Raw genomic sequence first — 16,784 nt, 5'->3', positions numbered from 1 at the left:
CAAAAAGTTCTTATGAAGGAACTAAAAAAAAACAAAAGCCAGTGTTCTTCCAGCCACAGCTCCCTGAACTTCAAAGGAATCAACAGCTCCCTCCCTCCCTCTCCAGGTTTGGAACAGAGCACAGCCACAGCCAGCGGATGCTGTGCACACTGACATGGGTCTCTCCCCAAGAAGAGAAGGGAGAAGTAGGTGGAGGGGTGTGAGGAGCAAGCTTCACTCTAAGTACTAACAGAGTTTTTGCTTAGACTGCGGAGGCCATATCTTGCTAACATCTAAGCTCCTTATCTCCTTCTCCAGGGGGTATGCTGACTTACCTCTCCATCTTGTTGTTTCACAATCTGCAGCTCAAAGAACTCTTCCTCCTCTTCCCCAGTCAGGGTAGCATCCCATCCAGCTTCTGGGTCATCGAGATTATCCTGAGAGCTGAAATCATCCGCTGAAAGCAGGGTTTTCACTCAACACCAGATCGTTTTCAAGGACAACCCTCCTCCCACCCCCAGTGGCTGAAGCAATGTGCTTATTATTAAAATTCTTCTGCTTCAAACTTAACTTGCTTTTTGCCCTGCAATCTTGCATGACACTGATAATAACCATTTAATAGTTCACAGATCCAAGAGCCAGAAAGTGCTTTAAGAAATTACCCAGTATGCCCCATGTGTCATATTTTACATGGAAGGCAAACGAAACCAAGATCTAAGAGGTTATGACAGGTCTGCTCATAAACGGTAATGATTGGATCATAACCCAATCTCCTCACCCTTTAGCACAGTTAGGAAACAAGAAGAGAGCAATTCCTGACAGTTAAGTCTTAACAGAAGTGCAGACTGGCTAATGGACCTGGCAACTGCACAGGGCCCTGTGGTCACCTGGCCTCAAACCTGGTTTCCCAGTGCCCCAACCACCTTAGGCTGTGGCTAGAGGAAAGTAAGTGCACTGTGTGGACCACTAATGTTTACTGCTGAACCAAGTTCTGACTGTTTCTTTAGATTCCCAGGCTAATGCGGTATAGCTACACAATGAACTTTCATTCAGCCATTAAGAAGAATGACATTATGTAATTTCCAAGAAAATGAGGCATATAAGAGATCATGTTAAGTGAAATAAGCCAAATACCACAAAACATATATCTTTTCCCCATAATAGGGTATGAAAGTAAAAGGGGGAAAAAAAACTACATAGGGTATAGGAAGTTGTCTAAAGAAAGGGAGTCAGAGGGGGAAAAGAGATAGTAACAGGGGAGAAAGAACATAAATACTGAATTTTCTATCATATGCAAATCAAGATCTATCTATCCATCTGCCTACCTATCTATGTGACATGAAAGCAGGAGAATGACTTTGCTGAAAAAAGGGACATATGGAAGGTACAGTAAAGACAAGAATACTGTGAGAGGGTATATATGACAAAAGCATAATATATGTACATATGAAAATGTCATGATATAGGTACATATGAAAATCCACTACTTTGTATGCTTTAAAAAAATAAAAAATAAAAAAAAAAACAGTTTAACTGTGGAAGAAAACAAACACACAGCTAAGAAAGCTTCCTGAACTTCATTCTTTCCCAGTCCCTTAAGGGCCCACTCTTCAGCTGCCCACAAAGCCCAGCACAAGAGGAGGCCAGATTGCCTCAGCCCCCAAGGCTTTGGCGTTTAAGACAGCCAGTGTCCTGTGACAGCTCTAGAACAACTCTCACCCTCTAGGATGGACAGAAAGACAGTGTAGGTGTCCTGTGCCTCTCTAACCTGCGCACATGTGTGAGCTCAGGGCCACCAGATGCTGGGTCCCTCAGGGATCCTAACACACTTCCACTCAGGGAAGGGAACCACTGAGGACGCCCAGGCTCTTCTATTTAGGGAAGTTAGTGCTAATATACACTTCTGCAGGTGTCTCACGGAGCTTAACTGCTGACTTCTTATTTTTAGCTCCCTAACCTACCTTTGCATTTTCTACTTTCCCTCCTATAGACAGAGACTGGTGGAATGGGTGTGGAGGCGTTGCGGGGGAAAACAACAGTTATGTAAAAAGAATAATAAGCAAGCAGGGTTAAATTCACAGGATCTCACAGAATAGCTGAGAAATTCACTAAATAATGCTAAGAAAACATAGTATCCCTGGTTGTTGGTCCTTTCCAGAAAGAAGTTTTCTTCTGAGCACTGAAGTTGAACATATTTTCAGCGTAGAAAACCTTCCGAAATTGGTAGGGAAGCAAAGCACTCTGACAGGGGCAGGACTGTAACAAGGAGACATGGTGATCACTGCCATCACTGCTGTGCTGTGCTGTGCTCAGTGGTAACACATTTGTCTAGCAGGTATGAGGACCTAGGTTCAATCCCCAGTACTAGGGATGAAAAGAGATGGACAGAAACGGGAGAAATGAGGAGTGTACATCACAGCAAGAGCGATATTGAGATTAATTGACTGTTCAACATCAGAATACGGCACACAGATCCTAACTTCAGGGTGACTGCAACCCTGTAACACGAGTGGCTAGGACTATCAAGTTACCCTGTCGCTGCTTCATCAAGGTAACCCTCTGGAAGCCACCTCTAACTTACCATTTAAGTCAAGGAATATAACAGGAATGTGGGTCTCCATCCCAGGCACTGGGGTCCTAAAAGTGAAGACAGGTTACTTACGGTACCCATCATGCAGCAGGCTTTCAGTCTCACACATGCACTCCTGTGACAATGGCCTGGGCACTGATCTTGCTGTAAGTTGATGTGAGGAAGTTCCTGACTGACTGCAGCCACCGTCCTATGTTAGGACATAGGAGCTCACTTTTACAGACTCACTCACCAGTTTGCCACCAGCCTGCTTAAAGCTTTCTTTCTTGCCAAATGACATACTTAAGGGCTCCTCGTGGCTTAACTTGCTATTTTTAATCTCTGTCAAGTGTCAGAGAACATTTGCTGACAACACAGCTTAAGCACCAAAGCCAAAAACTGGTTGAGATGCAGTTTTCTATGACCTAACATTCCTTTAAGGGAATGAATGATCCAAGTAATTAACATATTAACTATTTTTTAACGCTAAGTGCAGTGGTACTAAATATTGATTTAAGTTCTCAGAAATCCTAATTACCTAGGCCAATAACAATATTATTCAATAAAACAGCTTCAGGCCATAGTCATATCCAACTCATGAAAATAATTTAACAGTCTTTCAATACAAATAGCTCTTTTCCCATGATGAACCATCCATTCATTAACTGTAGCACGGAAAAACGCAAGTGGGAAGGGAGGTGCCTGGTCACCCCTGGGGGCTTCAGAAGACATACTGTGGGACCTTACCATTCTGCCGGTGCCCCCGGAATGCCACTGCCAGCAGAGGGCACCATCACTGCATTTCTTTCCTCTGTGAGTGTCAGCCGCATCTCTAGGAGCTGTGCCTCTCGGTCAGCATCATCCTCAGTTTTATCTAGAAGAGAAATTGGGGTTAGGTCTCACAATCCTGCTTGCTGTTCCCACATTTTTTACAGATTTGTTTATTTTTTTTTTGGGGGGGGGGGCTGTGTGAGTATATGCGAATGCAGGAAAAATAGAGAGAGGGAGGGAGGGGCAGGATAAGGTGGAAAAAAAGGGAGAGAGGGAGAAGAGGGGAGAGAGAGTACCTGTGTGACCCCCTGATCCATGACTTCAATGTTGCTATGGGAGCTGAGACTGAACCCAGCTCCTCTGCAAGAGCAGTAAAGTACTCTTAGCCACTAAGCCATTTCTCCAGTCCATTTCCATATTGTTTATGAGTAAAGAAAATCTCCCTAGGTCAATGGGAACTTGCAGAGGCTTCTTACAGATCACAGACCTGTGGTTCAGGGCCTAACAGTCTGGCTCAGCTTCCAAGCTCCCAGTACCTCCAACAAGAAACATCAGCACCTTTCTCCCAGTTACTTTTTAATGTGTATGGGTGTTTTGCCTACATGTATGTCTGTGCCCCTGCCCCCAGAAGGAGCTACAAGAAGACATCATTACAACCAAACCAATGTTCTTTGGAAAGGCTATGTCCCAAGCCAAGAACAGACATCCACCCTCACACCACACTCAAGGGGCCCTCACCTAGTTACGTGAGGACACACTGGCTGCACTATCATGGGGAAGGAAATGTCCAACCTGTCTTCCTACCATGTTTACTGACGAGCTTCTGCAGTTGTTGGTCCAAGTATTCTTGACGTTTGGTTAATGCATTGAGCCATTTTCTACGAAGCCTTTCTAAATCTCTATCCTGAAAGAAAACAAGGGAAGCCACACTCAATGAACATCCAGGCCACACGTATAAACCAGACGCTCCTCAGATTAACCTCACTTTCTTAACTCCAAGATAAGCAGCATGCCTTTTTTCTTCTTTTGTTTTTTAAAGACAAAGTCCCATAAAATCCAGATTGGCCTGAAACTCATTCACTATGTAACTGAAGATGACCTTGAACTTCACAAGTCTCTGTTCCCACCTCAAAGTGCTGGGGCCATAGGCTTCCGCCACTATGCTCAGCATAAGTGGGACATGAAAAGTGAATGCCAGTCAAGCACTCTGCCAACTGAGCTGCATGCCAGCCCACCGTGTAGCAGAACTCCTGGAACAGGAAGCATTAGCGTACTCTAGAGCGGACAGGCGCTGAAGAATTAGTTCACTTTGTACTTTCTTAACTCCAACCATGACGTTGCCTTGCTGGACAAGACTCAAAAACTGTACTTAACAAGCCTCCAACGTCTACTCCTCTGAACTATAAGAAAGAATCCTTCAAGATTCTAGCCACTGCCTTCTGCTGTGTTGCACTAGACTACTGAGGACAGCTATTGAAGATGACAGCATGTGGTGGTGGGTGACAGGACAGGGGTTGTTACTGACAGACTGAGCAACACCAGTCAACACTTGCCAGCACGCCAACCTGACCTCATCTCCTTTAGTAACATGGTTAGGGGCTGGTGGTCCAGAGGAATGTTGCAGATGTCGAGCATCTGGATCTCACCAGGGCACCTAACCAAATAGCCTGTGACATTCCTGTGGACAAGATGGAGAAATGTGCAGTGCGTCTACTCTAAGTGGCATCACAGAGAGCAGTGATGAATGGGATAATGTCTGTTTAAGACTCCATGGTGGCACCACACTCTTGAGTTTAACCCAGCTGATACAGTGAGATTTTTAATCAGTGACTTATAGGAAGGCAGACGTTTCTATCAAATTAGGATGATGCAAAGCCAGGAGAGTGACTACAGCGGATGATATAATCAGGCTCCAAAGAGCCCAGGCAGTCCTAAATGATGACTAACAAGATGCAACTTCATAGACATAAACAAACTCTGGCATGTTAGGAAAAGAAAAGACAGGGGGAAACAAAGCCCCCTAAAATGAATGAACAACTCAAAAAAGTGGGCATTCAGGGTGACCTGGCTTCATGCATCTAAGGCATGGAAATAGGCATGCAAACACACACACACATACACACATGGGTGACTCAGTTCAAAAGGAACCCAGGCAAGGCAGCTGGAAGGTGGCTGTGTAAACAGCCCAATGCTAAGTCCCTGACTAGAAAAGGACTTTGTCATAGGGGCTTCCTACTACTAGCCCATGCGCAACCCCTCCCTCCTAATACCCAGCATTCCCTACTTTGTTTGACTTTTGGGAAAAGCAGAATTGTTTAATTATCAAGTAGCAATGCAGAAAGATCCTGGCCTGTGTAATTAAGTACTTGAATCAAGCTGATTTGATGAGGCCAACAGGTGCTCAATTACCTGGTAGCTGTCCATGTCCTCCTCTTCCTCCTAAAAGAAAACAGTGTATTATGTAGAACCAAAACAATCATTTACCCACAAATCAGACCCCCATCCAAAACCACAAACTCTCCCAATTCCTGTCTTCTTGTTTAATTGATACATTACACTGTGGCCACCCACCCAGCCTCACTCCAGCCCTTCAGCATCAGGAAGCTGGTAAGACTAGGCGCTTCTAGGGGAAAGTGAAGAGGCTCCCCTGACCTTTTCTGAGTCAGTACAATGCTCTCCCCGCTGGGCTTACAATCCCCCCACTACTCCAGAGGAAATCAAACACCTGCTGGCAAAGAGTCTTTAGCAGCCAGTGGGGGGTTCTATAGAAGGGTAGGCCTGTGGGAGGAAGTTAATCACTGTTAGGCCTGGTGATTTGCCAGGCTGAGAGATTTTAACTCTCAGTTCACCATGCACCAAGATGAGAGACGTAGTAACAGCCTAGTGCAAGGGCCTCTTGTCAAGAAAATGCACTGAAGGAGACACCAAAGGCAGAGAAGGATCAGGGGCAGCAATGTCTCTGTTGTCTTTCAAAATGCATTGAGCAGGCACTGAAACTTACATGGAAGGTCTCTTGGATCTTAGAGGACCTGAGTGGTCTAACTTTCACACAGCCAATGCCAACTGACAATATGCACTCTTCCATCAGTGGTAAAGTCCCCGACTCCTGCACAGACTTCACTTCAACTTGAACTCGCCGGGACTGCCCCTGCAGCACAGAGATTTGGGAACACACACACACACACACACACACACACACACACACACACACACAGTTTCTTGAGTTTCAAAACTCTGGGTTAGAGAGACCCCTACAGGCTGATAGAGAGAAAAGCAATTGGCTCTAGAGACATCTATCTCTATTAAATACTAAAGCACAAATTCAAACCTAGTCAGGAAAATGTCTTTTTCTTCAAGCAGATTAAAAACAAGATGAACATACACTTTTATACTTCCTAAATGATAAGAAACTAAAGGAAAATGTTTGGGTTTTGTTTGATGAAAGGTAGGGGGCTTGCTATGTAGCACTAGCTGGTATAGTACTCCCTATATACTCTGGCCTAGTCTTGAATTCAAAGCAATCCTCCTGGCTCAGCCTGACAAATGCTGGCATGTGACTGAATACACAGGTAAATGACAACTACAAGCAAAAATAGTGCAAACGGTGTTTAATAAAAAATGTTCAACTGAGCCACACATGGTGGTTCGCACTGTGACTTTGGCACTCTGAGATGGGAAGGGAGATCTCTGTGAGTTTGAGGCTAGCCTGGGCTGCATAGAGCCCTAGTCTATCCTGGATTACACAGAGTTCCAGGCCAGGGTAGGCTATACAGAGTTCGGAAGCTACCTAGGGAGACCTAAACTAAAATAGAAAAAGTTCAGCTTTCTGACCAGGTAACTAAGTGAGCCTTCATTTCTACCTGCTAAGCTAGAAATCCTTCCAACAGTACAAGGTTTATGAGACAGAATAAATCCTGTAGGACAGGAATTTAAACTGGTCAAGCTTGTTCCAGGGCTAAGTAAGTTCAAACTATAAGCAAGCTTTGCCCAGCAGTTCAACAATCAAGCACATGAATAAGTACTCTGGACGTGCTGTGAAGAACGAAGTAGCAGATCTATATTTAATGCACAATAAAAAATGCACATAACATAGGAGACAATTTTAATATAAGAAATAGGCTTGAAACCAGGTGCAATGGCACATGCCTTTAATACCAACAGAGGTAGAGGCAAGCACATTTCTGTGAGTCCAGCCTGGTAGGACAGCCAGGTCTACACAGGGAAACCCTATCTCGAATATATGAAGGAAGGAAGGAAGGAAGGAAGGAAGGAAGGAAGGAAGGAAGGAAGGAAGGAAGGAAGGAAGGAAGATACTTGAAAACAAAAACTAAAAAAGAGCAAGTGAAATGGTGAAGGAAGGGAGGGAAGAGGGGGAGGGAAGGAGGGAAGAGGGAGAAAGGGAGGGGGTAGAGAGGGAAGGAAGGAGGGAGGGAGGGAGAGAGAGGGAGGAAAAAAGGGAAGGAAGGAAGGAAGGAAGGAAGGAAGGAAGGAAGGAAGGAAGGAAGGAAGGAAGGAAGGAAAAAGTCTTGAAAACAAATTAAAAACTAAAAAGGGGCGAGTGAGATGGCTAAGTAAGTAAAGGAGCTTGCTGCCATGCCTAACAACCAAAATTCAAACCGTAGGGCTATATGGAGAAAGAAGAAAACAAAGTCTCACAAGTTGTTTTCTGACTCCCACATGAGCACTGTGGCACACACCTACCCACATGCATACAAAATAAATAAATTAATGTCAATAAATTTAAATTTTTCAAAGAAACGTGCTTGACCATTGTGTATTTCATCTTTGTCATCATCATCAAGATAGTACAAGCCTTCTGGTGTCAAGAAATTGGCTATGGTATCACAATCTTGGTACCTGCCGGAGCTGGAAGATCCCTCCTGTTGAGACGTCTTTTGCAGCAATCACCTCAACTGGGCAGTATTCGCCATTCTCATTCTGTTCCAAGATCTGAACCCAGAATTCCAACTTTCTGGTGACTTCACTCCACCTAAAAAAACACATGCAGATCTTGGGCAATTACATCTCTTTTTTAGGCAGGGTTTCATGTATATCAGGTTGTGCTCAAACTGCTATATAGTTAAAGGTAACCTTTAACTTTCACTATTCCCTCTTTCTACAGAGATTGCAGGTGTGTGCCAATGTACCGTTTATGCAGTGCTGTGAGCCAAACCCAGGGTTTCATGCATGCAAGGTGAGCACCCTACCAATTGAGCTGCCTCCCCAGCACCAAACCAAGCTGCTCTGCCTAGGACACTGACTTAACCCTGAGAATACCTTGAACAGAGAAGCCCAGTGAAATGACTTTTAGATCAGAAAGAAATGTACAGCACATAATGGCAAATACCATGAACGGCAAGGCAAACTCCCAGCAACAGATCTAGATGCTCATTGGTTTTTCATTGTTATTTTGAGGACTAAATCCAAGTGGCCCTCATGTGCTAAACAAATGTCCTACCACTGAGCTATACCTCTAGTCACTGGCACTTTTATTTTGTTTTAAAAATTACAATGACAAGCTTCGACAATGGCCCAGAGTTCAAACCCACATAAACAGTGGGTGTAAGTGCCTGGCCACCAGCAATCCCAGTAAACAGAAGACAGAAACAGAGGACTCCCCAGAGCAAGTTGGGACATCTAGATTAGCTAAACCGAGGAGCTCTGGACTCATGAGAGAGATCGTTCCTTGACATATAAAGAGGAGAGCAATGAGGAACACGTGATATCAACCTCTAGCCTCTACATGTAATGCACACATGTGACCAAACACATGTGAACGTGTGTGCACACACACGCACAGAAGAGGGAGAAAGAGAAATACATCATGACAAACCTACTTGAAAATGGTTATCCAATGACTGAAATACTACAATATGTACTCAGAAGCCAAGTACAGATGCTCTTCTCATAGGAAGGTGTCATCTGTGACTTGACAAGGATGTGCTCTCAGGTCAGTAAGAAAATTTTAAAAAAATCTCACCTTCTAATTTAGGATTTGCTAAAAGAGAAAATCTGGTTCTTGTCTATAATTAGATGAAAGTAAAAACATCCCCTCTTCCAGTGACTCCCTTTGAACTCTTTTATGCCATCAAATGAGCTACCTCCTCCCATCACTGATGCCACTCAAAACTAGAAAGCACTGGGGATGCAGAAGTGTGCAGCAGCTGCCTATCATGCAAAGGGCCATAGGTTCAAACCCCAGCAGCACAAAATCAAACAAGCAACCAAGCACAAACACCTGTGAGTGAGAGAAAGCGTTAACATGAATCCTGCAGCCAACTGCCATCCGTCTCTCCATGGCTGGCTCATCAGACAAAACTCACTATGTGGTGGCCTTTTTCCTGAGCCTCATTTCACTGTTACTTCTTAAACACCATGTGCTTTTTTCCACCCCTCTCTGCTTTAGGGAAATTTTACTGGGTCACTAGAGCCCTAGAGTGGTGATGCTTGGGAAAAGGTGACCATTAATTTATAAAACAATGGTGATGACTCACTAATACGTAGAGTACTCACTAGAAGACCCTAGAGTCTAGAACTCCAGAACACGCACAAGTGCTGGATGGATCAATGCCTGCCTATACTCCCAGATCTGAGCAGGTAGACACAGGATCCCTGAAGCCAGCTTGTGAGCCAGACTAGCCCTACTGGTGAGCTCTGAGTTTGCATGAGGAGCCTGTGTCTCAAGGAATAAGGTGAAGAGTGATTGAGGAAAACTTCACATGTCAATTTTAATACCCACAGGCACCAGCACACACCCACACCCTAACTCATGCAAATATATATACACACATGTACATACCACACATATACAAGGAAAAAAATTAAAAAATAAATGACAGTCATCTCCAGCAACTTTTTAAAATTAGAAATGAAATCCAATGGTTATAAAAAATTCACCTGTCCCGAAGGCTCCTTGTTTTTGCTTGGATGATTCCCAAATCCCACAGGGCTGGATTTTTCCGAGGATCATTCATTTTATGTCCATATACTTCAATGGCCAGGGCCCCTTCTGAGAGGTACTCAATGAAGTCTTCTGTGATGTTAACATTAAACTCCTGAAACACAACAGCTCATTGCAGAGCAGCACACACGGGCTTGGTCTTGCAACCACTTACACAAGGCATCACATCCTTAATGCTATCAGGAAGGAAAGACAGAGACAGTGGCACACTTTCCTCATGGCACAGATGGCCACTTAACACCAACAGTGAGGTACACACAGACAAACACTCTTGCTTTCAAATATAGGATGGCTCTGAAGGGGGCTGGAGAGATGGCTCCAAACTTAAGACCAACAACTGCCTTTCCAGAGGACCCACATCTGGTAACTCGCACTCGCCTATGTTGTGATCCACAGGGGACTGATCCAGGAGATCAATCCAGATCTAGGGAGTTGATACCTCTAGCCTCTGTGGGCACCTGTACTCATGTACCCACAAAGAAACACAAGATTTAAAAAAAAAAATCTTTTAAAATTAAGAATATATAAACATAGTAATGACTTTGAACTTTAAAACTTCTTACTTTGAAAGACTAGTCTGTAAGAATAGCAAATTATTTTGTTTCGTTAGCAATACTTTGGGAGCCTGTTTCTATTTTTGTTGGGGGTCACTCAAACACTAGTTTCTTAACCTTTTTCTAAAACATACACTCCCTCTGGAGAAGAGTACTCACATACATATCTGTATAAGCTTGTTCTTCTTTGAAAAGAAGTTAACCTTTTTTTTTTTTTTTTCTTCCCCAAGACAGGATTTCTCTGTGTAGCCTTGGCTGTTCTGGACTCGATTTGTAGACCAGGCTGTCCTTGAACTCACAGAGATCTGCCTGCCTTTGCCTGAGTGCTGGGATTAAAACACCTGGCTCAGAAGGTAACTCTTGATTGTGGACATAATGAATGAACTAACACCTTGGTCTAGGACTAGAGAACACTCCACGATAAATCCTGGCACAATCCTGCAAAGATACAGCACTCACTCTTCAGTGGTGCTTATGTGAATGAGTTAAAACACTGAGGTAGACAGGGGAAGAACTCACGCTGCAATGATCGAACACAACCATACACTGCGGCTCCTTGCTGGAGGGAGATGAAGACGTATCCACTTCAGGAGCAACAGTCACTGGCTCCTGCTGATCCCAGAAGTCGTATTTGCAGAAGACAAAGTGGCACAGATGTTGCGGCAATCCTGTGGCTTGGAGTATTTTAACCTGAAGGAAAGAAGGCTCCATTTGTGTCTCGACCAGCAGGCTCCAAAGAAGAGACGTTGAGGGGAGGGGGTCCTGCCCTAGCTCTGTAAGCAACCACTCACCTACTTTAGGCATATCTCATTCAGTGTGGGCCCAGGATTAGCATACAGACAGGACAGACAACCAGATGCTGGGTGGGCCTGGACAGCACTTAAAAGCTGACAAGAGTATCTGAATCCAAGTTTGTCAGAATGTAGGATACCATTATCATCACTGCACAAGTTGATTTTGGAAATCAACATCACCCAGCATTTCAGAAGGAAAGCACAAAGCCATTTAGCACAATGAGCACAGCACAAAATCATGCCTGAGTCAATAAGCAGCAAATCTTCAGGAAAGGGCAGGCATTCACTCACTCATCTCAAGTACAAGGGGGAACCCAATTCCGAAATAGAGATGCTATGCACTACAATCATATTACTTTATTTTTATTGTACTCCTACTGGGAATTTCACTGAACATGTGAAAGGGAGAATAGAAGAGGTGAAGATGATAGAGCTGATGTTTTCTGCACTGACATTTACCCCATATCCTCCTCTGTAAGAGTGATGGTAAACATTCAAAGAAACCCTGTAGTCCGTGATTACAAAGTATGGCCAGAAGCACATGACAAATAGGACCAATGACCCCACCACCACCAAAAAAAAGCCTGTAACAGAGCCCTTTTAAAAAGATTTATTTTTATTATTTTTTAACTATATGGATGTGTATATTATTGTGTGTGGGTATATGCATGTGAGTGCAGGTTCTTGTGGAGTCCAAAAGAGGGTTATCTGATCCCCTGCTGGATTTACGAGAAGTCATGAGCTGCCATGGGTGCTAGGAATTAACCTCTGGTCTTTCACAGGAGCAACAAGTACTCTTAACCACTCTTAGCCATCTCTCCAGCCCCATTCATTCATATATATATTTTTATATACACACATACAATATACATATATATATATGATCTCTAAAAAGCATGTCCCACTTAAGTGAACACACAAATGAGCTCACAAGTGTGAGTGTGTGTGTGCAACAGGGGATTGGATCCCTTGGAGCTGGAGTTACAAGCAATTGCAGGCCGAATAAGTGGATGGTGGAAACAGAACTAACATCCTCTAGGAGAGAGCAAACACTCTTAACCACTGAGCCTCCCACTGCCAGATCTCAAAGAAGCCAAGCATTCTTCATACTTTCTGCAGCAGCATTGGATTTCAATTTGAAGTTTCTGTGTAGTTAGAACCACACAATTATTAAGTGAATCCTAGAATTATTAGTTATGCTGCATTCTAATTGTATATGTGATGGCTATTCCTAGTTGTCAACTTGACTGTATCTAGAATTAACTGAAACCAAAATGGCTGGGTTTCTTAATTAAATCATTTGAAGTGGGAAGACCCATTTCTAATCTGGATTCTCAAAGGAGAAAGATCCACCTTTCATCTGGACCATCTGGTATGACCAGGAGGATTTTCACACAACTGAGGTGGTCATAAATTACACTCCAGCTGCTCTTTTTCTAAAGTTGTCTGAGTCACTTCATATCCAGTAAATAAATTTAATAAGAATAAACTGAACTATGCGGAGTAAGATCTTACAGTTAAATAAGCTCAACCATACCCATGCCATGTTGGAACTGTGAGGACACAAAATCACACCAAGCAGATTTCCTGCATAACATGTACAAAACAGGTCAGCAACAGATATCAATTACACTTCATGCCATTTTTCCTGTTATGTCAACAAGCTTGAGGTACCCAAACAGCAAGTCTCTGACAGGCTCTGAAAGGCTGGTGCATTTTCTCTCTCCACATCAAAACTGACCATCAGTATTCTAGGATACACTTTCTGACCTTTTTCTCTACATGCTTAAAATATTTTCTATATACCTTAAAGGAAGCAATATGCTTTGGGGGGTGACTACAAGGTCTTAGTGTTACACAGATCTAAAAAGATGCGTGCCACTTACTAGTGTGTGTGCTGGTGTAAATTAAAGTCTCAAGCTTAGCTTTCCTAGGCAGAGAGGGGAAGATTTATGTCTACCCTTACAGAGCTGAGGACTCAATAATGAAAGCACCGAGATGAATGAGAGCAGGGCCAGGTACTGCTGAGCAGACGTAGCATACATGCTGACCTGTGATGGAATTCCATCTGAAAGCCATTTCGTTCCTACAGAAATGAACTTCAGTCTAAAGCTGAAATAAACAAGAGGCGACATCAGATGAGTGGACAAGAGCTCCTGAGGGTTGAGACTGCCAGGAACAAAGAACACCAGGAATGAGGAAAACATACCAAGCACACAGGCTACTGGAGATTTTTGTTGTTGTTTTTTTAAGTTTTTGCTACAAAAATTGAAATCACCACAAGGTGTCAGGATAGCACTAAACTGGCAGCTCAATATGAAAGAGCCAAAGTGTACTGCTAGGAATCAACAATATCTGAGCTTTCAATGTAATGTTTCTGAAAACAGTAACATGGGCCTACTCTTTCATGTTGGAAAAATGAGTGCACATGTCTGTACAGCCTGTGATTTCCTTCACTCTCAGTACCAAACTGTCCCCAGGTTTGACTTGCCACCAGAACTTCACTCACTATTGTGTCTCATCTGCCCTTGTTTTTTTTACACAGTGGGCTGCCACAGCGAGGGCCTGATCTCTAAGAAGTATATCCCACTCAAATGAATACTGCTTCGTAAGAAATGGTGGATTCTGGGTCTGGAAAAGAAAATGTACATAGGATGAGACAAAATGTTTGCCGTACCCAAAAACTATTAGTCAGTGAGGGTCAGACTCAGGTCTGCATGACTTGAGAGCCAACTGAATGGGCCACTATCACTCAAATTTGGACACATTAGAGCTTTGATACAAGTAATGAATACCCAGGATTAAAAGACACATATGTTAAGTCTAAGAGTTTATTATGACATGAAGATGACTTTAAAAGCCGATCATTTTGATAGAAAAACACACCAGTCCCTATTACACACCCTTGTTTCCTCTTATATGGTGCATTATGCCTTGCTATGAACCAATCTGCATCTAACACCTCTGACTTGCTATGCAATGACAATCAACAGATCAACAGGACAACACCATAGGTGCTACAACAAACAAATTGCAAGGTAAGAAAGAGTGAAGAATCTAGAGATAAAAGAACATGGGTGGCAGACACTTACCAAAGCTGACTATATAGTTTATGACCTTAAGGAATTGCCATTTTGATTTTTTTTGTTTTTGTTTTGTGAGACACGGTTTTTCTGTGTAGCCCTGGTTGTCCTGAAACTCTCTCTGTAGACCCAGCTGGCCTCGAATCACAGAGATGCCCCTGCCTCCCAAATGCTGGGATTAAAGGTGTGTGCCACCACACCCAGCTGATTATTTCTTTAAGCACCCACTGTCTTGAAGACACATGCTATTTCCAGGTGACTATGATGCCAGGATGGCATTAAGCTACCCCTAAGGGGATGGCAGCATTATGTACATGACTGGGCCACACTGGACTGTCAAGACACTGGAGCAGGGATTAACCACACTCCTGGTTTAACCACTTGTGGATTAACCACACTTTCCTTACTACTTTCATGCTTGCTATCTTCCATTAAATCTCAACATATCCTGTCATTCTAAAAAAAGCCATGTTATTTCAGATATGCATCTTTTTTCAGAGACAAATTTCCATTCTCACTCTCTCCCTCTATTTTTCAAGACAGGGTTTCTCTGCATAGCCCTGGCTGTCACGGAACTCTGCAGTCCAGGCTGGTCTGGAACATAGACCTGCCTGCCTCTGCCTCCCAAGTGCTGGGATTGAATTAAGGGCACGCACCACGACTGATAGGAATTGTGGTAACCTTCTGGAGATGAAATCACTATCTGTCATCTTGGAAATGGGCCACAGGGAGCCAGAAAGCCCACATCTCCGTCTCTGATGACCAAGCACATGAGCTGGTGGAAGAGGTCCTAAAGCTAAGTACAAATGAGTAAGAGTGAGTTAAGACCTGCCCCTCCCACCGCAGCAGTTCATCTCTCAGAGCACTTCAGGGCCCTCATCATGCAGACAGTTGCAGAAAGCAGCCCAGTTCTCAACAGCACTAGCTTCCCCCATCTATTGCTGTGTGTAACTTACTCCTTTCAACAACCTCAATTCTAGAAATAGTTGTCGAGGAAGAAGCCTGACATAGGATTAGTTAAGACCCAAGAGCTGACCTAGTCGTCTTCACAGATCTTTTAATCATCTCTTTTAAACACTACAGGCCATTGTTGATCTCCGATCACCAAACTCTTGCCAGGATTCTGAGCCACTAGCATCACTAGTCCACTAGGGGGCACCTGGTGACTCCGGAAAGGACGCACCATAAAGAGGAAGGAAGGAGCTGGTGCCAGGGAGCATGACACCCTCTACAGTATTCACACAGGAAACACCACAGCATCTGTAAATCTAGTGTTGGCTGACACTCTCTCCACAGCCTCATTTTCCCAGAATCTTCCTCAGTCTCCCTCAGAACCTACCATCTGAATTCACAGCTTCCCAAAGTGCCAGGACACCTAGCACCTGCTGCGTTACAGCAACGGATCGATCATACTCTAGAGACTTCTGCTCATACCCACATATCCCTAGCTACTGGACAACAGGAACCTGGTGTTTTCATCTCTACCTGGGTACCTGACACAGGTCTTTGAGTTAACACATACAGTGTGCCATGAGCAGATACAGAGGAAGACCAGACAGAAAGGGCTAGGCTGGGTTGGAATGGCACATGCAAGGGCACTAGGCACCAAGGGAGAAGCACAGAGAAGCCGGGCAGAGAGAGAATGGCTGCAGCTAAGGGACAGGACCACAGAGAGGCAAACGTTCATTTTCAGCAGAACTCAAAAGCTCCAGTAACAGAAAACTCATATGAGCAGGACAGGTAAGCAGGCTCACTCACCCTGATTGCTAGTGGCAGAGAAAAGAAGTGACTTGTCATCCAGGCATGGTGGCACACATCTGTAATCCCAGCACTTAGGGAGGCAGAGGCAGGCCAACCTGGACTACAAAGTGAGTCTATGACAACCAAGGAAACACAGAGAAAGCCTGTCTCAAAAAAAAAAACAAACAAACAAACAACAACAACAAAAGTGACTTGTCCAAAACCACAGAGAGGGTACTAGAAGTATTGAATGAGTCTTTCCAGAAGGATGACAAACACAATCCTAAGATAATGAAGGCTAAAAGATTTCTTTGAAGACGAGCATTTGCAAGT

General features: G+C 43.8%; 1 protein-coding gene across 2 annotated transcripts in view; it reads right to left on the bottom strand.

Moving 5' to 3' along the window:
- Positions 1 to 16,784, bottom strand: part of Kif13b (kinesin family member 13B) — a 158,821-nt gene that overhangs the window by 39,283 nt on the left and 102,754 nt on the right. For both annotated transcript variants that reach the window (XM_055609535.1, XM_055609536.1), the window contains 9 exons: positions 11,354 to 11,524; positions 10,217 to 10,374; positions 8,177 to 8,309; positions 6,321 to 6,467; positions 5,729 to 5,758; positions 4,124 to 4,223; positions 3,296 to 3,422; positions 2,561 to 2,616; positions 315 to 436 (listed from right to left, as the gene is read on the bottom strand). In XM_055609535.1, the coding sequence (XP_055465510.1) occupies positions 315 to 436; positions 2,561 to 2,616; positions 3,296 to 3,422; positions 4,124 to 4,223; positions 5,729 to 5,758; positions 6,321 to 6,467; positions 8,177 to 8,309; positions 10,217 to 10,374; positions 11,354 to 11,524 (1,044 nt within the window). The remainder of the gene's footprint in view (positions 1 to 314; positions 437 to 2,560; positions 2,617 to 3,295; positions 3,423 to 4,123; positions 4,224 to 5,728; positions 5,759 to 6,320; positions 6,468 to 8,176; positions 8,310 to 10,216; positions 10,375 to 11,353; positions 11,525 to 16,784) is intronic.

Source organism: Psammomys obesus, unplaced genomic scaffold (genome assembly GCF_907164565.1).
Source record: "Psammomys obesus unplaced genomic scaffold, mPsaObe1.curated_primary_1811, whole genome shotgun sequence".
NCBI classification, from domain to species: domain Eukaryota; kingdom Metazoa; phylum Chordata; class Mammalia; order Rodentia; family Muridae; genus Psammomys; species Psammomys obesus.
This window is presented reverse-complemented; position numbering and strand designations above follow the sequence as displayed.